Source organism: Phyllobates terribilis, unplaced genomic scaffold (assembly GCF_046119375.1).
Source record: "Phyllobates terribilis strain yellow unplaced genomic scaffold, ASM4611937v1 Scaffold_2__4_contigs__length_985480577, whole genome shotgun sequence".
Taxonomy (NCBI): Eukaryota; Metazoa; Chordata; class Amphibia; order Anura; family Dendrobatidae; genus Phyllobates; species Phyllobates terribilis.
In genome coordinates this window covers 828,538,079-828,558,150 of record NW_027362762.1, presented here as the reverse complement: position 1 = coordinate 828,558,150, position 20,072 = coordinate 828,538,079, and the positions used below count along the sequence as shown (strand labels likewise).

At 42.7% G+C, this 20,072-nt stretch overlaps 1 protein-coding gene across 4 annotated transcripts in view; it reads left to right on the top strand.

The window, feature by feature from the left end:
- The window catches only part of CUX1 (cut like homeobox 1), a 491,160-nt gene that overhangs the window by 266,657 nt on the left and 204,431 nt on the right, over positions 1-20,072 (top strand). For 2 of the 4 annotated variants that reach the window (XM_073667762.1, XM_073667761.1), the window contains exons 12-16: positions 1,740-1,798; positions 7,192-7,240; positions 10,440-10,536; positions 11,426-12,100; positions 19,580-19,645. In XM_073667762.1, coding sequence (XP_073523863.1) covers positions 1,740-1,798; positions 7,192-7,240; positions 10,440-10,536; positions 11,426-12,100; positions 19,580-19,645 — 946 coding nt within the window. The remainder of the gene's footprint in view (positions 1-1,739; positions 1,799-7,191; positions 7,241-10,439; positions 10,537-11,425; positions 12,101-19,579; positions 19,646-20,072) is intronic. The other 2 variants (XM_073667763.1, XM_073667764.1) reach the window with 2 other exon arrangements.

Here is a 20,072-nt window from a genome sequence, read left to right as displayed (position 1 = left end):
CAGACTTGCAATCTATCTATGGAAACCAGACTAATCCACAAATCGGTCATATTAGTTTATGGCTAATCCACACATCAGGCATATTGGCCTATGGCTAATCCACAGATCGGGCATATTGGTTTATGGCTAATCCACAGATCGGCCATATTGGTTTATGGCTAATCCACACATCAGGCATATTGGCCTATGGCTAATCCACAGATCGGGCATATTGGTTTATGGCTAATCCACAGATCGGGCATATTGGTTTATGGCTAATCCACAGATCGGGCATATTGGTTTATGGCTAATCCACAGATCGGGCATATTGGTTTATGGCTAATCCACAGATCGGGCATATTGGTTTATGGCTAATCCACAGATCGGGCATATTGGTTTATGGCTAATCCACAGATCGGGCATATTGGTTTATGGCTAATCCACAGATCGGCCATATTGGTTTATGGCTAATCCACAGATCGGCCATATTGGTTTATGGCTAATCCACAGATTGGGCATATTGGTTTATGGCTAATCCACAGATCGGGCATATTGGTTTATGGCTAATCCACAGATCGGGCATATTGGTTTATGGCTAATCCACAGATCGGGCATATTGGTTTATGGCTAATCCACAGATCGGGCATATTGGCCTATTGCTAATCCACAGATCGGGCATATTGGCCTATGGCTAATCCACAGATCAGGCATATATTGGCCTATGGCTAATCCACAGATAGGTCATGTTAGCCTATGGTAATGTGGTCCAAGACAATGACATTTACAGATCAATCGTGAACAAGGTGGTGAAAATGTAGCCGGTATAATCTTACCATCAAAGACTTTGTTACGTAAAGGGAATCTGTCACCAGGCTTTTACTATGTAATCTGAGCACAGCATGACGTAGGGACAGAGAACCTGATTCCAACAATGTATCACGTACTGGGCTGCTTGCTGCAGTTTTAATGAAATCACTGTTTTCTCTGCTGCAGATCTCTGAATTCTGAGCCCTGTATAATCCCGCCCACACCACTGATTGGTAGCTTTCTGCATACACTGTGCATAGGCAGAAAGCTGCCAATCCGTGGTGGAGGCAGGGTTATACAATAGGAGGACTACATGGCACGAGACAACTAAGCCTCTACTGATAATATCCTGCTGGTAAAACACTGATTTTATTGAAACCACAACAAGCCGCCCAGTAAGTGACACATCAGTAGAATGAGGGTCTCTGCCCATATATCATGCTTCTTTCAGATTAAATAGCCAAAACTGCTGACAGATTCCATTTTAGGGCTTGCCACAAAATAAACTGATTTATACAAGTTGGAAATTTGCTGTGACCCCAGCTATGAGCTGTAGTGGGTAACGCAGCCTGGCAGCAATAGGCTAATTCTCCTGCAGCACCACCACAGGGGAAATAAAGTATTGCATGGTTTTGAGTCCTCCAGAGAGATAAATGTTCTTTGTAGCAACTTTGTGCTTTGGCTAAGAAATGGGGGTGGCAACAGAGGGACCACTGTCAATAAACTCAAAATGCCTGAAGAAGGTCTTTAAAATAAGCTATACTAAAGCAGAAACCCCTCAATACACTAGAGGAAATCTTCAGTCATCACATGAAATGGTACATTAGTTTATTATTTTTGTTATACTTGTTGCTTTTTTTTTGCTTTTAAATAATGTAGCAGGTTTTCTATATTCTTATTTGAGGCATACACAAGTTTTCTTCCTTAATTGTGATTTTCTTTTTTTTATACAGCAACTTGAAGAAAAACTGAAAGTGCAGGGGGACTATGAAGAAATTAAAAAGGAGCTCAGGTATGTATCTTAATCTTGTGTGCTTGGGGTTGTTGTCTTCTATCCTTACATAATCAGTGTTCCCCCACCAGGCATAAAAGTCTGATCATTGGCACCCAACTATTCAAACCCTTACCTATTCTGATGAGTGTGTGGGGAAGGGGAGGGAGGATAATACTTTTTTAATATGAGGAAAAAAAGTCCTCCATTTTATATTATGTATACTATTAGCTTAGATTTCACTCACATACATATACCTCAAAAACACTCATTCCTCAGTATTTTTAAACTTCTAGTGGATGAAGCTCCATTTTCTATATAGAGCTTGAAATCCTCTGCACAGAAATAGATTACAGACTACCTGCAGCCACCACTAGAGGGAGCTTTCTGCGTACTATGATATTGAGTTTGTTATATAAATTGTATGTAGGGAGCTCCCTCTAGTGGTGGCTGGAGGTATTCAGAAACTTAGCTTTAATTCTATTTCTAAGCAGGAAGTGTGAAGATGTTCATCATGCAGGTAGGTTAATAAATTACAGAAATGGGAACAAAAAAAATTCTAAAAATTGGAGATTCACCTTATTATTCCCTATTTTGTTATATCTTACATGAAAAATTATTTATTTTATATAGACAATGTTTTTTATTCTGTTAAAATGGCCAGCAAAATGTATTTTCAGGAAAGGAGTGCTGACATGGGGGTTATTATGTAGTACCTAAGAAAAGCCTATGTTGTACTTACCCTTCCTTACTGATATGTACAGGTCAGCTTGTCGCTGACTTGAATATCATCGGCCTCCAGTGGATCATATGCTGTCCGAAAATGTAATACTATCGTCTGCATCTATTTCTCTTTGCCTTTTCCTGGTGTTCTGCTTTCCTCACCAATCCTTCTTCTTTTTATTTGACAAGTGCTTCCTGCAGCCATAAATCATTTTGTTGAAATTACATTGCGAGTGTTGGGAAAACAGTTCCTTCGCTCATAATACGCAATCACAAAGTTACATTGAAAATGCCAGTGCCGGCTGCTGACTGCAGCGCGGTGCGGAGTGTGTGCTCTTATGCATATCCTATAGCACAGGCCGTCTGCAGAAAAGCACAGGGCTTTATCATTCTGTATCCAATTAGTTATATACTGGTAACTTATTCTGTAGCCCTGTACATTGTACCCACTCTCACTGCTTCCTGTACTTTACTGGGACTTCCAGTGTAATATACACACGAGGGCCAATTGCTAATGACTGATTCACTGTGTATTTAGGCACTGTGTAATCTGCCTGATCTGATCAAAACATCAGGCCAAAAAATTATATTATGTATGACCGTCAATACTGTAACGGGAGATATTTTATTATAACAACTGTGAAAGTCATGTTAGACAGGATGGGTGGTCCAAACGGCTATATTCAGCCATGACATCCTCTCTTCACTAAGATCATGCCAGTGACTGTTTGCCACTACCACAATATGGTAATCTAAATCACCCCCACATATGATTAATGTCAGCCACTCATCAATATTAACGTGTTCATCCAACAACATGATGTAGGGGTAGGAAGCCTGATTCCAGTGATGTATCACATACTAGACTGCTTGGTGCAGTTTTGATAGAATCCCTGTTTTCTCTGTGGTAAATGTAGCAGAGCTCTGAATGCTGAGTCCTGCATAAACCTGCCCACACCCCTGATTGGCAGCTTACAGTGTGTATTGTCCGCAAGGGGCCAGTCAATGGTGGGATTGCAAATTACACCGATTAGCTGGTCAGGCTTGCACATCAGACCTAGTCCTTTAGTGATAATCTCCTGCTGATAAAACACTAATTGTATTGAAACTACAGCACACAGCCTAATAAGTGACACATTCCTGAAATCAGGGTCTCTGTTACTACTTCATGCGGCTGTCAGATTATAAAGCCAAAACCTGCTGACTGATTCCCTTTAATGGGCATCGGCCAGCTGATTGTCAGGAACAGGGTCGGGCTGGGGCACCGGGACACCGGACGCACGGGGCCCCTGATTAACATGGCTGCCGGCTCCGCACTGCAAGGGTCAGGAGTGCCCTTGCAGTGCGGCTGATGAGGGCAATCTGGCCTGCTTCTCGGACCCCCAGGCTCTGGGGGGCCCATGGCCAGATTGCCCTCATCCTGTGCGGTGGGCAGGGAGCGATGCCTCCAGCTCCGCTGCTGACAGTAGGAAAATGGCTGCAGGGATCCGTCCTCACCTCTGCTTCCTGCCCGCGCTTCCTCCCTGACACAGGCTCGCGCTGCTTGATGATGTCATCATGCAGCACGAGCCTGAGTGAGGGAGAAAGATGCCGGGCAGGAAGCAGAGGACGATGCTACAGGGGGAGTGTGCTGAGAGGTAAGTGTTGTTTGTTTGTTTGTTTTTTTTTTAACGAAGACTGGAGATGGGGGGAAATGGGGACAGCAATGGTGATGGTGGGGGGAGATGAGGAAGAGCAATGGTGATGATGGGGGGAGATGAGGGAGAGCAATGGTGATGGTGGAGGGAGATGAGGGAGAGCAATGGTTATGGAGGAGGCTCTGGGGAAAAGAGGGAGAGCAATGGTGATGAAGGAGGTGGGGGAGATGAGGGACAGTAATGGTGATGGAGGAGGTGGGGGGAGATGAGGGATAGCAATGGTGATGGAGGAGGTGGGGGGAGAAGAGGGAGAGCAATGGTGATGAAGGAGGTGGGGGGAGATGAGGGAGAGCAATGTTGATGAAGGAGGTGGGGGGAGATGAGGGAGAGCTATGGTGATGGAGGAGGTAGGGGGAGATAAGGGACAGCAATGGTGATGGAGGAGGTGGGGAGAGATATGGCATGGTGATGGAGGAGGTGGGGAGAGATATGGCATGGTGATGGAGGAGATGGGGGGAGATATGGCATGGCAATGATGATGGAGAAGGTGGGGGAAGATATGGCATGGCAATGTGGAAGGTGGGGGGAGATATGCATGGCATGATGGTGGAGGAGGTGGGTGGAGAGATATGCATGGCATGGTGATGGAGGAGGTGGGGGAGATATGACATGGCCCTGGTAATTGAGCAAGTGGGGGAGATATGGAAATGATGATGGAGCAGGTGGGGGAGACATGGCAATGATGATGGAGCAGGTGGGGGGAGATATGGCAATGATGACAGAGGAGGTAGGGGGAGATATGGCAATGGTGATGGAGGAGGTGGTGGTGGGAGATATGGCAATGATGGAGAAGGTGGGGGAGATATGACAATGTTGGAGAAGGTAGGGGAGAGCAATGATGGGGATGGGAGGGAGCAATGATTGAGGGGATGGGGGAGAGCAATGATGGAGGTGGGGGGGAGAAGTGATGGGGAATTATCTGAATGCTATATGCTATTAATATCTGGTCTGGTCACGGTGTGGTGGTATTTCTCCCTTGTATGTAGTATTATTTGGTCACTATGTGGTGGTAATATTTGGTCTGGTCATGGTGTGACAGTATTTCTCACTTGTATGTGGTACTATTGGTGTTGGTATAGTGGATTGTGTTGTGTATAGCGGTCATTTGTTCTCTATGATATTAATTAGGAGAAGATTCTTTATTTCCATTAGTGATTAAATACTTGGAACAAGATGCATTTAAAGAGGTTCTACGGGGAAAACAAGTAATCACTTCTCCACAGGAGAAGTGATAAATTATTGATTAGTGGGGGTCTGACTGCTGGGACCCGCACCGATTGGTAGAATGTGGAGTTTTTATCCCCATTAGACTGGAGCTCATGTGCGACTTGACCACTGATCCATTCATTCCCTCAGTGGCTGTTCTTGTTTTTTTTCTGGAAGCCCCAAGGAGAATGAATGAGGCTGCGGTCAGACGTCCCACCTGCTGCTGCATTTTAAAATGGGGATAAGTGTCCTGTCAGGGATACAACGTCCCCATTCTTCCGATAGGTGTGTTTTCCAATGTTCGGACCCAAACGATCAATCAGTGATCACCGATCCTGTGGATCCCATAGATCGGTGATGACTTGTTTTAACCAAAGAACCCCTTTAATGCAAACTACCGTAATTGTACATCCCAGTTATAGCAAGTGCCCAGTAGATGTGCAGGAGCCGCCTGTGATTTACAGTCGATGCTCCACTATAACGGGGATATCGGCTAACAGTTATGTGCATATTGCTGTAGGGTGGGCTCTGAGGATCAATTCTTCCTGTGGGCCCCAGACACCCCAGTCCGACACTGGTCAGGAAGTTCTCGATTAGCCATGTTTGATTTCAGACTGTTGATTGCTTTTTTTCTCCTGGAGATAAGCCGCCGGCAGAGATGTCGGTTCTCCTCTTTTTCGTAGAGAACATGCAAATGAGTCACAATCACTCAATTTAACAGGAGTCTGTCAGCACAAAATGACTGTCCAAACCAAGCACAGACCCTTGGTGTGGCCATACAGTTTAGCGCATCTTCCCACCTATCCATTTATCTCCACCTTCATTTTCCTTGATTGACAGCTCTGGTTTTACAGAAGCCAGAAAAGAGTGTAGATAGATGGACAAAAAGAACAGTGAGCGGCAGGTGCACTGAACTATGTAACCGCGCCAATGGTGCACCCAGCGGCTGTGCTTGGTTTGAGCAGTCATTTTGTGCAGACAGACTCTCTTTACATTGATCTCTATGCTGGAATAGTCTGATCGGAAACCATAATTCCAGCAGGACTGGATTTTTCACGACTGTCGCGGCCCTATTACGTTGTCTGTAATCACAATCAGAACTTGGGATCCTGGTGCCTTTTATAGGTCGCGTTCTCCGGAGCATTGCTGCTGTCTGCCGGATGTGGCTTTTATTTCATAATGAATTGATCTGCTGATTTTTTTAGGAGTTCTGCTCCAGCCAACAAAATTCCTGTGCGTTGTGTAAAGGCGACAAGTACGCTGTAATCTGATGCACAGGAAATGTAGACACTGAATAATCTAGATATTTATTGCCGTTTTAATTTGCAATATTTTGGAAATCCATTAACAATCCATGTATTACTTCACAGTCTGCTTCCTTTGTGTATCCTTTAAAAGAAATTTATAGAGAGAAAAAAAAAAGCCTCATATCAGTGTTATTTAACCACGACTGTTATGCAAATCCAGCTCGCTCGCAGCTACACTAACAAATGTATACACTTTGTGACAGCTTCAAATGTTATATCCTTATTAACATTTAATATTATGCCGTGATGTGGCCTGCTGGGAACGAGATATGCATTATTTAAATGACCCATAAGAAAGATGTATTTTATCTAGGGATAGATTGGTCTTCTGATTCATTCTCTGATTATTGCGCTGCGAAGCAAGTTGAGAAAGTTACCTGGAGTTGTTTTCCTGCGATGTTGACAGTCGGAAAGATCACGTTACTGCTTCCTCCTAGATATGGAAACCTAAGCGGTAACCTTTCTCTTTTGATTTTTGCAGCATTTTGAAATCCATGGAGTTTGCCCAATCCGAAGGATCAAGTGCACAGGTATGGCCGGGCTGCAAAGGTTATAGTATGCTGCCTGAGATGGGATCTTATTTATTATGCTCGCTTACAGCACTTTACATACATTATCATTGCTGTCCCCATTGGGGCTCACTATCTACATTCCCTATAAGTATGTCTTTGGTAGTGTGGGAGGAAACCGGAGAACCCGGAGGAAACCCGCACAAACACGGGGAGAACAAACTCCTTGCAGATGTCGTCCTTGGTGGAATTTGCACCCAGGACCCCAGTACTATAAAGCTACAGTGCTAATGACTAGGGTTTATGTTATTATTCTTATACTGTATTAAAAATGCAGAACTTTGTGGTTTCTTGTATTAAGCAAAGTCGGTTTATTAATCCATCATCATCATCTGGGTTTTTGTCTATTATTCTGATACTTTTTATACTTACTTTATGAATTCTACTTATATTGTAGCTGTGACAGCTATGCCTTATTAGTGTTCAATGGATACAGATCCCTTTCACTTTAATGATGTCCGGAAGGGTTTCAACATTTTTAACCTCAAAACTAGCCGTGCAGACTGTGCTTTTTTTCTGACTTGGTAATAGAGCTTTAGTAGTATATAGCAAAGTGATTTCCTTTCTGATCAGGTACCTGCAATAATTGTGACATTGCATATTAGCATATGTATCTTGACACATGTACAAATTATGCAATTTTTTTTTATGGTAGAATTATCGGATTTTAGGATATGTATCTTGTGTGTATGTAATATATATATATATATATATATATATATATATATATATATATATATATTTATACATTTTCATTTATATATAAATAAATAAGCAAAAACAGAAGATGAGGCAGCTCAAGCAAAGACAAAATGCAGTTGGTAGGTGCCTGACATTTGTCATAAGTATTCCAAAGTGCAATGTTACAATTATTGCGTTTTAGCATATGTATCCTGTGCGTGCATGTATGTGTATATATATATATATATATATATATATATATATATATATACACATATACATACACACAGTGGTGGCCAAAAGTATTGGCACCCCTGCAATTCTGTCAGATAATACTCAGTTTCTTCCTGAAAATGAGTGCAATCACAAATTCTTTGGTATTATTATCTTCATTTAATTTGTCTTCAATGAAAAAACACAAAAAGAATCGTCCTAAAGCCAAATTGGATACAATTCCTCACCAAACCTAAAAAAGGGGGTGGACAAAAGTATTGGCACTGTTTGAAAAATCATGTGATGCTTCTCTAATTCGTGTAATTAACAGCACCTGTAACTTACCTGTGGCACCTAACAGGTGTTGGCAATAACTAAATCACACTTGCAGCCAGTTAACATGGATTAAAGTTGACTCAACCTCTGTCCTGTGTCCTTGTGTGTACCACATTGAGCATGGAGAAAAGAAAGAAGACCAAAGAACTGTCTGAGGACTTGAGAAACCAAATTGTGAGGAAGCATGAGCAATCTCAAGGCTACAAGTCCATCTCCAAAGACCTGAATGTTCCTGTGTCTTCCGTGCGCAGTGTCATCAAGAGTTTAAAGCCCATGGCACTGTGGCTAACCTCCCTAGATGTGGACGGAAAAGAAAAATTGCCGAGAGATTTCAACGCAAGATTGTGCGGATGGTGGATAAAGAACCTCGACTAACATCCAAACAAGTTCAAGGTGCCCTGCAGTCCGAGGGTACAACAGTGTCAACCCGTACTATCCGTCGACGTCTGAATGAAAAGGGACTGTATGGAAGGATACCCAGGAAGACCCCACTTCTTACCCCGAGACATAAAAAAGCAAGGCTGGAGTTTGCCAAAACTTACCTGAGAAAGCCTAAAACGTTTTGGAAGAATGTTCTCTGGTCAGATGAGACAAAAGTAGAGCTTTTTGGGAAAAAGCATCAACATAGAGTGTGCAGGAAAAAAAAGAGGCATTCAAAGAAAAGAACACGGTCCCTACAGTCAAACCTGGCGGAGGCTCCCTGATGTTTTGGGGTTGCTTTGCTGCCTCTGGCACTGGACTGCTTGACCGTGTGCATGGCATTATGAAGTCTGAAGACTACCAACAAATTTTGCAGCATAATGTAGAGCCCAGTGTGAGAAAGCTGGGTCTCCCTCAGAGGTCATGGGTCTTCCAGCAGGACAATGACCCAAAACACACTTCCAAAAGCACTATAAAATGGTTTGAGAGAAAGCACTGGAGACTTCTAAGGTGGCCAGCAATGAGTCCAGACCTGAATCCCATAGAACACCTGTGGAGAGATCTCAAAATGGCAGTTTGGAGAAGGCACCCTTCAAATATCAGGGACCTGGAGCAGTTTGCCAAAGAAGAATGGTCTATAGTTCCAGCAGAGCATTGTAAGAAACTCATTGACGGTTACCGGAAGCGGTTGTTCGCAGTTATTTTGGCTAAAGGTTGTGCAACCAAGTATTAGGCTGAGGGTGCCAATACTTTTGTCTGGCCCATTTTTGGAGTTTTGTGTGAAATGATCAATGATTTGATTTTTGCTTCATTCTCTTTTGTGTTTTTTCCTTGCAAGCAAATTAAATGAAGAGAATAATACCAAAGAATTTGTGATTGCAATCATTTTCAGGAAGAAACGGAGTATCATCTGACAGAATTGCAGGGGTGCCAATACTTTTGGCCACCACTGTGTGTATATGTATATGTGTATATATATATATAGATATATATTACGCATACATGCACGCACAGGATACATATGCTAAAACGCAATAATATATATGTGTATATATATATATATGTATATATATATATATAATATATAGGAAAAACGAGGCAGCGCAAGCAAAGACAACATGCTGTTGGTAGGTGTTCAGCCCAGTAGCCTAATAATATAAATGCAAGAAAATCAGGCCGCACATGATAGGAATATTAAAAAAGCGACAAACTTTTTCAAGCTTAACAAAGACTCTTTGGAGCTGAAACATTTCTTTTTTAATACATGTCAAAAATAAAAGTTTAACTTTTTTTATATTCTTACAGTGTGCTGCCTGATTTTTTAATGTATATTTTTTTGTATTTTTTTTTATATATATATATATATATATATATATATATATATATATATATATATATATATATATATATATATTTTATGTTTTTTATATATTATACAATATGTGTGCATATGTTTGTATATATTATATTCTTGGATTAGTCAATGATCTCCCTATATTCTCCCAATCAGGATGCATCGAAACCATTGGAGGTTCTGTTACTGGAGAAGAACCGCTCGCTGCAGTCAGAAAACGCCACGCTGCGCATTTCCAACAGCGACCTGAGCGGTAAGTTTGTTTTGCTGACTTCAGTAAGTGACAAAAATGAATGTGCGGTGGAAAGAGACACCTGACAGCAAGATTAATGAACAACAGAATCCGCAAGTATTGTCTGACTTGTAAGGAGTGCGAGCAGGAGAATAGAATACATCTCCAGGACCTCCGTGCCATTGTGTTAAAGGAAAAAAAAAGACTAATTACCTTAGAAAATAGCAGTTATGTAAGCTGTTCTAGAGCAACATTACAAGTGTTTCTCCTCTGCCGTAGGAGGAGAGGTGGGATGATAAGAACGCAGCGCTCGACTATATAGTGCTGGCGCTTCTCATTGGTCTGATTGATAATCCTGATTCTCTGAGTCGGGGAGATTCTACGATGGCGACTATGTGGTTATATTCTTGTAGAGGTGCAATGTGATTGGAGGATGTGTAGCGCTGTCTATAAACCATGTAATGACCCGATCATTAATATATTGATGTTGGTTTTCTTCCGCCTGCTGCGTTCAGCTGCTCTCAGGTGTAAATGTTTGCTGTGGGGCCACACCTTGGCTTGCTTTGTATGCTATAAGACCACGTCTAGGATGGCCGACGTCACCTTTGTGTATATGATGCAGTGATTCGTGTTAAGTGAAGTGCAATCATTTGTCATAGGTGTTCTCCAGGCTGCAACAAACTGTACAAGAAAGGTACAAACATGAAATGCATGTTGTTTGTTTTGGGGGCCTAGTTTGGCTTACTGAAAATTCAATTTAAAAACCTAATTGGCCCTTTTTGAAAAAAAAATATATATAAAAAGAAAAAAAAATGCACTTTTTCACTTTGTGGGGCAAACATTGCGTTTTTATCTTGGTTTTTCCCTTTTTAATCCCCCCATAATGCATTATGTTTGACCTTTCTTGTAGGGTCAGCCAGGAGAAAAGGGAAAGACCAGCATGAAACTCAGCGTCCTGCAACCTTGCCGGCCTCCCCTCCCTCTCAGTTGCTCCGCAACGCAGGGGAGCAGGTTTCCAATACTAATGGTACACACCAGTTCTCACCAACGGGTTTAAACCAAGACTTTTTCAGCTCATCCATTGCAAGCCCTTCTTTACCCTTGGCCTCCACGGGAAAATTTGCACTAAATTCACTTCTCCAGCGACAGCTTATGCAGTCCTTCTACTCCAAGGCAATGCAGGAAGCGGGAAGCACAAGCATGCTTTTTTCAACAGGTCACTTCAGCACAAACTCCATATCTTCCCAAAGTCCATTACAACAGCCAAGTCCGGATGTAAACGGCATGGCTCCTTCACCAAGCCAGTCAGAGAGCGCCGGGAGCGTCTCGGAAGGCGAAGATATAGACACTGCAGAAATTGCACGTCAAGTCAAAGAGCAGTTGATCAAGCACAATATTGGGCAGCGTATTTTTGGACACTATGTACTGGGACTATCGCAGGGGTCTGTGAGCGAGATACTGGCCAGACCCAAACCATGGAATAAACTAACTGTACGAGGCAAAGAGCCTTTCCACAAGATGAAGCAATTCCTCTCGGATGAGCAGAACATCCTGGCCCTGCGGAGCATACAAGGCAGACAAAGAGGTGAGCGCACTCTTCCTTCCATTTATTTTGTCTTCCTGATCATATCCACACCTCATATGTCATTTTATAGCCATCATCTCCATTTCCTGACACTAATATCTCATTCTTAGACACTGGGTGCAGTGCTGTGCCACACATACGTATTCTAATTATTCCGTGTAAAAGCCAAATCCAGGAGCCAGAGTAACGTTATACAACCCAGACTGTTGGATACCGACAGACTAGTACTAAATATTAATGCTGGGAGATATTTAATGGCCCATAATTATTCAGGAAAAGAACTACTCACAAGAAAAAATAGTTTTTCATATTCGATCCTAGGTTTTAGAGTCCTTTGTTGGTGCTCAATCCCCATTGAAATAATTTGGTATTGTTGCCGTTTTGTCTGCTGGTTGTTTTTGGAGGAGCATCTTTAGAATATGACTATACAAAGCTATAATGTGGCGGGACACTGTGTTCGGCATCACGTGTGCACACTGTGTACGGCATCACGTGTGCACACTGTGTACGGCATCACGTGTGCACACTGTGTACGGCATCACGTGTGCACACTGTGTACGGCATCACGTGTGCACCCTGTGTGCGGCATCACGTGTGCACCCTGTGTGCGGCATCACGTGTGCACACTGTGTGCGGCATCACGTGTGCACACTGTGTGCGGCATCACGTGTGCACACTGTGTACGGCATCACGTGTGCACACTGTGTGCGGCATCACGTGTGCACACTGTGTGCGGCATCACGTGTGCACACTGTGTGCGGCATCGGGTGTGCACACTGTGTGCGGCATCGGGTGTGCACACTGTGTGCGGCATCGGGTGTGCACACTGTGTGCGGCATCGGGTGTGCACACTGTGTGCGGCATCGGGTGTGCACACTGTGCGGCATCGGGTGTGCACACTGTGTGCGGCATCGGGTGTGCACACTGTGTAGGGCATCGGGTGTGCACACTGTGTAGGGCATCGGGTGTGCACACTGTGTAGGGCATCGGGTGTGCACACTGTGTAGGGCATCGGGTGTGCACACTGTGTAGGGCATCGGGTGTGCACACTGTGTAGGGCATCGGGTGTGCACACTGTGTAGGGCATCGGGTGTGCACACTGTGTAGGGCATCGGGTGTGCACACTGTGTAGGGCATCGGGTGTGCACACAACTTACCGTAATTCTATGCCTGAGCGTATGAACGCCCTATTCCACCTACAGATGTGTCTTCCTTCACTTTTCCACTTGGCTTAATGGGTTGTCCAGCTTTGGCGACATTTTTTTTTTTTTTTTTTTTTTACCTAAAAGCATGTATATAGGTCTAAACAAAAAATTGCACCATTTGGCTTTTCAAGGCTCTTTGTGTCCCTGCATATTCAACTTTGATGTGGTCTGTGGTCATAAATCAGCTAAGAGTATCTCAGAAAAAGAGAAGAGTTAACTCACTGTCAGACCATCATAGTGGGCTGACTGATTGAAATCAAACGGTACAACATTTTTCATAAAACTCAGTTGCAAAAATGATTTTAGCCCCAATTACATGCATTTATATAAGACAAAAAAAATAATTTTAAGATATTTTTAGATGATTGGGAAAGATGACCAGCTCACAGCTTAAGAAAAACTTAAGAAAAACTTTTGCATTGCTCACATTGCCCTACAGAGTAACACAAAAGTTGTTTTTTTTTTTTATAAAGCTGATCCTCTACTTGGGATGTGTCTCAAGCTGAGGGTGAAGGTGAGGAAGGTCACATCTGTACTTCAGTGTAGGTGATGTACAACACAGTGGAAGCTATATTGGTTTCAATGGAGGTCATCAGCATGTGATGTGGTGTTTTAGTGTGTTTTCCAGACTTGGTAGGTACCGTCAACCCTAATGTCCCAACATTCCCTTTATATGACCTTTATAGAGTTCTAGGAAGCTGAGATATCGGGAGATATTTGATGTGCCTAATTGTTTTTTTTTGTCCATCCTTTCTTCATTTTTATCAAACAGCTCCCCATATCTCAGCTTCAGTGCACCGTGGAAGTAAGTGGGTTATGTAGGTTCATAGCGGCTACACCAGAATTTTTAAACCATTCCTACTACCATCGGAGATGGGTGGCTGATTTGTGGAACTTCGGTTAAGTGGCCAGGTCAATAGTCTCTGGCCACTGGTTGGGAGGCCCGTGATTACCTTCTGGGACCAGTGAGGCTTTTGACTAACCCATGTGGCGTTAACATAGCAGTGTCACTCACAGATGATATCAAACCAGCCCGGACTAATCAAAAGCCCCATCAGGAATCTCGGAAAGTGAGAGATTTGTGAATCTCCCGTCCAGAGACCTCAGACTACTGACTTGGTTGATGAACCAGAGTCCCACGAATTGATCAGCCCAGCTCTACTTACCATACTATATCTTTTCATATGCTATAAAACACAAAAATGAAGAAATCAATAGTTGCCCATTTCATAGGCAGAGGTAACTAGTTTTAATGAATCTCTTTGTGCTATCTCTATGTGACTGCAGACTTCTGAATCCTTACATCGTGCACACCGCACACTGTCCGGATTCTCCGGTGAGTATGGGTGGCGATTTGCATACCTTCGGCCACATTTTGACTAAACCTGCTCGACCTCACTTAATAAGTCTAGTTGGCATGTGACCACATGTATACCGCTCTCACCAGCTACCCCGGAGAATCCTGACTATGTGCGATGTGAGGATTCAGAAGTCTGCAGTCGCATAGAGTAACTGCAGACTTTCATCCCACACATAGACAACGCCTTTAAAGGACCAACCCCAAATATGTTCCTCATCTATAGTAGGTAAAAATAACCGTCAAAGCAATGTTCTATATTTAAGTTGAGCTTTAGTCCTGTATTTCTATTTTTATGCTTTTTGTTCTTCTTCCCCGCGCTGACTTGTCTCCGCTGCACAGTGTAAAATGCCTTTTCTCTGTGATTATCTCCCACTTTAGCTATGATTAGACGCACATGAACGGCTCTTGTGTATGACGGGCGTTTTAGGACCACATGTGCTTTGTATCGGGTCACTCACCCTACATTGCTGCAGCTATTGTAGCATGTCTGTCGCTATGAATTGGATCAGGGCAGTAATATCTGGTACTTGGCAGAATATTGCTACATGTGATGACCCCCCAAAATTGCTATGGGCCATGGCTGACAATGTGTTTATAAGATGCCCGCCATTGAGCCGATGTGCCTTAGTTTTGCCAGCACACGCTTGCACACATCCAGTTTATACACTTTAGTGCTCTCAGTACGTCTGTTCATCCAGTTATATTTTCGGCTTAGCAGACAAGGCTTTCTAATGCGAGCTGATGACATGTCTCTGGGACGAGTAAGTAAATCCGCACAGGATACAGGAGCCGGAGAGGCAGGAGTCACAGTGATACTTATTCGTACAAGTATTTTCTGTATCTGCGGTATTTGGCACCCTGGTTATCTGGCTACTGGATTTGTCCAACTCTATAATAATGACGGATAATACTGACACAATCTGTCCTACAGATGTAGCAGATCCCAACTCCACTTTAAACAGATTTTTTTTTGTGAAAATTGTACAAGTCCCACCAGTGATATCCTACCATGATGAGGAAAGTCGGCTCTGCTGCATCTGTATAGATGTCTGTCCTTTCATGTTGATTATGTAGAATATAGTTTGCCAGATCAATGCTGGGTTAGAGGAATAAAGGTGACCATACACCATTTGGCTAACGGCTATTCCTACCTGTTACCCCACATTGACTTCACAAGTGTCCTCAATGGAGAGAGGGGTGCAGGACATTGGAAATACTTTTGTCAGTGGTTTATCGACCCCGAGAACAAAAACATTGGACATGTTAAAATACAACTGTCCGATCCTTCTTTCCCCTGACATCTGCCATTGGATTGGATTAGCCAGCTGCTCCTGCTGATATCGCTCAGCTTGGCCACATTTTTTTTAATGTGTGTCATCACCTTAAAGGGAGGCAATCGTCAGAAAATGACCTATTGTTGAATTCAGGTTTCTTTGTTAAATGTATTTTTAAAAAATTATTTTGAATTTTTTTCTTTGCTAACATCACAGTCTGTATTAAAAATTGGAATATTGCAATTTTCACACTGGACACTGGGGCTTTTTTAACCTCCAGGTGTTTCAGGAAACAACACATGTACACAGCCACAATGGTCAGACCCTGACCCTTTGGTTTGTATGTGTGCAAAGGACGTTGTAAGGGGAGGAGCAGGGTCCGGTGTGACATCACCTGTTGTGATTGGTGGATCCTGTGTTATCAGCTGTGTATAGAGGTGTTACCTGTCATTGTAATCCTGCCTCTGAGGATAAGGAGCCTGCTGAAAACTCCTCCTGAAAGGACAGGGATCATTAAACTGAAAAAGCCACAGTGGCCAGTGAATATTGCAAATTACTACTTTATTGTGTGTGTGTGTGTGTGTGTATATGTATATATATATATATAGATATATATATAGATATAGATATATACATATGTGTGTGTGTATATAGTGCTTATATACAGTACAGACCAAAAGTTTGGACACACCTTCTCATTTAAAGATTTTTCTGTATTTTCATGACTATGAAAATTGTACATTCACACTGAAGGCATCAAAACTATGAATTAACACATTATTATTATTATTTATTATTATAGCGCCATTTATTCCATGGCGCTTTACATGTGATAGGGATATACATAGCAAAAAACATTTACATAATCTTAACAAAACAAGTCAGCGACTGGTACAGGAGGAGCGAGGACCCTGCCCGCGAGGGCTCACAGTCTACAAGGGATGGGTGAGGATACAGTAGGTGAGGGTAGAGGAGGTCATGCAGTAATGTGGTGGAGCGGTGGTTACTGCAGGTTGTAGGCTTGTCGGAAGAGGTAGGTTTCTTTTGAAGGCTTCCACGGTAGGCGAGAACACTTGTGGAGTTATATACTTAACAAAAAAGTGTGAAACAACTGAAAATATGTCTTCTATTCTAGACTCTTCAAAGTAGCCACCTTTTGCTCTGATGACTGCTTTGCACACTCTTGGCATTCTCTTGATGAGCTTCAAGAGGTAGTCACCGGAAATGGTTTTCACTTCACAGGTGTGCCCTGTCAGGTTTAATAAGTGGGATTTCTTGCCTTATAAATGGGGTTGGGACCATCAGTTGTGTTGTGCAGAAGTCAGGTGGCTACACAGCTGATAGTCCTACTGAATAGACTGTTAGAATTTGTATTATGGCAAGAAAAAAGCAGCCAAGTAAAGAAAAACGAGTGGCCATCATTACTTTAAGAAATGAAGGTCAGTCAGTCCGAAAAATTGGGCAAACTTTGAAAGTGTCCCCAAGTGCAGTTGCAAAAACCATCAAGTGATACAAAGAAACTGGCTCACATGAGGACCGCCCCAGGAAAGGAAGACCAAGAGTCACCTCTGCTTCTGAGGATAAGTTTATCCGAGTCACCAGCCTCAGAAATCGCAGGTTAACAGCAGCTCAGATTAGAGACCAGGTCAATGCCACGCAGAGTTCTAGCAGCAGACACATCTCTTCAACAACTGTTAAGAGGAGACTTTGTGCAGCAGGCCTTCATGGTAAAATAGCTGCTAGGAAACCACTGCTAAGGACAGGCAACAAGCAGAAGAGACTTGTCTGGGCTAAAGAACACAAGGAATGGACATTAGACCAGTGGAAATCTGTGCTTTGGTCTGATGAGTCCAAATTTGAGATCTTTGGTTCCAACCACCGTATCTTTGTGCGACGCAGAAAAGGTGAACGGATAGACTCTACATGCCTGGTTCCCACCGTGAAGCATGGAGGAGGAGGTGTGATGGTGTGGGGGTGCTTTGCTGGTGACACTGTTGGGGATTTATTCAAAATTGAAGGCATACTGAACCAGCATGGCTACCACAGCATCTTGCAGCGGCATGCTATTCCATCCGGTTTGCGTTTAGTTGGACCATCATTTATTTTTCAACAGGACAATGACCCCAAACACACCTCCAGGCTGTGTAAGGGCTATTTGACCAAGAAGGAGAGTGATGGGGTGCTACGCCAGATGACCTGGCCTCCACAGTCACCAGACCTGAACCCAATCGAGATGGTTTGGGGTGAGCTGGACCGCAGAGTGAAGGAAAAAGGGCCAACAAGTGCTAAGCATCTCTGGGAACTCCTTCAAGATTGTTGGAAGACCATTTCCGGTGACTACCTCTTGAAGCTCATTAAGAGAATGCCAAGAGTGTGCAAAGCAGTCATCAAAGCAAAAGGTGGCTACTTTGAAGAACCTAGAATATAAGACATATTTTCAGTTGTTTCACACTTTTTTGTTAAGTATATAATTCCACATGTGTTAATTCATAGTTTTGATGCCTTCAGTGTGAATGCACAATTTTCAAAGCCATGAAAATACAGAAAAATCTTTAAATAAGAGGTGTGTCCAAACTTTTGGTCTGTACTGTATATAAAACACCATTTCGGCTCTCTATGAACCATCTACGAAAGACTCCATAGAGAAGACTGAAATGTAGCTGGTGTTGGTGAATGAAGGCTCCTTACTTTTCACTATTTTGGATGTGCCATTTCCTTTTTTTGGGGGATTTTTATGTATTTGGTAGGAAGGTTTGCTTGGGGGAGTTTTGCACCAGTTTAGGCAGTGCTGCTGTTTTTCTGGATTTTTATATATTTTTTTTATTTTATTTTTTGCAAGTGTGGAAAAGATGCTGCAAAGTAAATAGAAGCTTTAATTATTTATCTTTAGCAACTAACAAAATGCAAAGTGAATGAACAAAAGAGAAATTGGATCATCCTTTGCCTTCAAAACAGCATCAATTCTTCTTGCTACACTTGTACATAGTTATTGAAGGAACTCGACAGGGAGGTTGTTCCAAACATCTTGGAGAACTAACCACTGATCTTCTGTGGATGTCGCTTGTGCAAATCCTTCTGTCTACTCATGTAATTCCAGACAGACTCAGATGAGATCAGGGCTCTTTGGGGGCAATATCCTCGTTAGATTTCTCTTTTGTTCATTAACTTTGCATTTTGTTAATTGATAAAACTAAACCAATGACGCTGCTATTTTTGAAAGCATTCTTGCGTTGCAGCATTTTTCCACACCTGCCTACAACTTCTGCACAGTACTGTATGGTAACACAAAAACCTGATTTAAACAATGGGTCATTATCTGATGATAGCTTCCCTTTAATCGAAACCTGGATTTAGATTTTAATTTCTAAACCACCCCAGAAGAATAAAATGTAGTCTCTGGTTGGCTGCTATGGACAGCGGGATGACTTTTGGCTGGAGGAGTCCGGCGTGTTCCCCATGCTTATACAATGCTGTGTATATGACAGGCCTGTACAGAAGACTCCTCGGTGTCTGTGGGTAACTTCACCATCTATCCACCACCATTAGCTTTTCCATCACTTCATGTACTTTGGCCCATGACATTACAAGGCTGACATCAACCCCCGATTGTTTTGTTCTTACCAAACTTGTTTTTCAACAGAGAATCCAGGCCAGAACCTGAACAGACTATTTCAGGAAGTACCGAAAAGAAGAAATGGGTCTGAAGGTACGTGACAAGCAGGTGTCTCTGTGTTTGTAGCCAGCCGTTCTGCTTTCACTCTGCTCTGTGTAGTCAGCCTGTGGCATTTGATTCTGGCCTGGAATCTGATAGAAAAACAGCTGTAGTAAGTATAAAACACGGGCGCTCACACCGGAGTGTTAGACATCAGGACACTTTTATAAGGCGACCTGTTTTCTAGGTCAGAACAATAGCCATGGGGTGAGAAAGAGAAATAAAAAGTACAATCCATTGAAGATGTTTTTCTGCTTTGCTAGATTGTGTTGTATCAGGTCAGAATGTTCCAATTGTTAAATCACTTGCATAATTCTAATCTTATTACATTTATAGTAATTTGCTCTATACCGGGTTAAAGGAAATAATTGATGAAGGTAAACCAGAGCTCTTTCACAGACTGTTTGCCAATCTGCAGTAT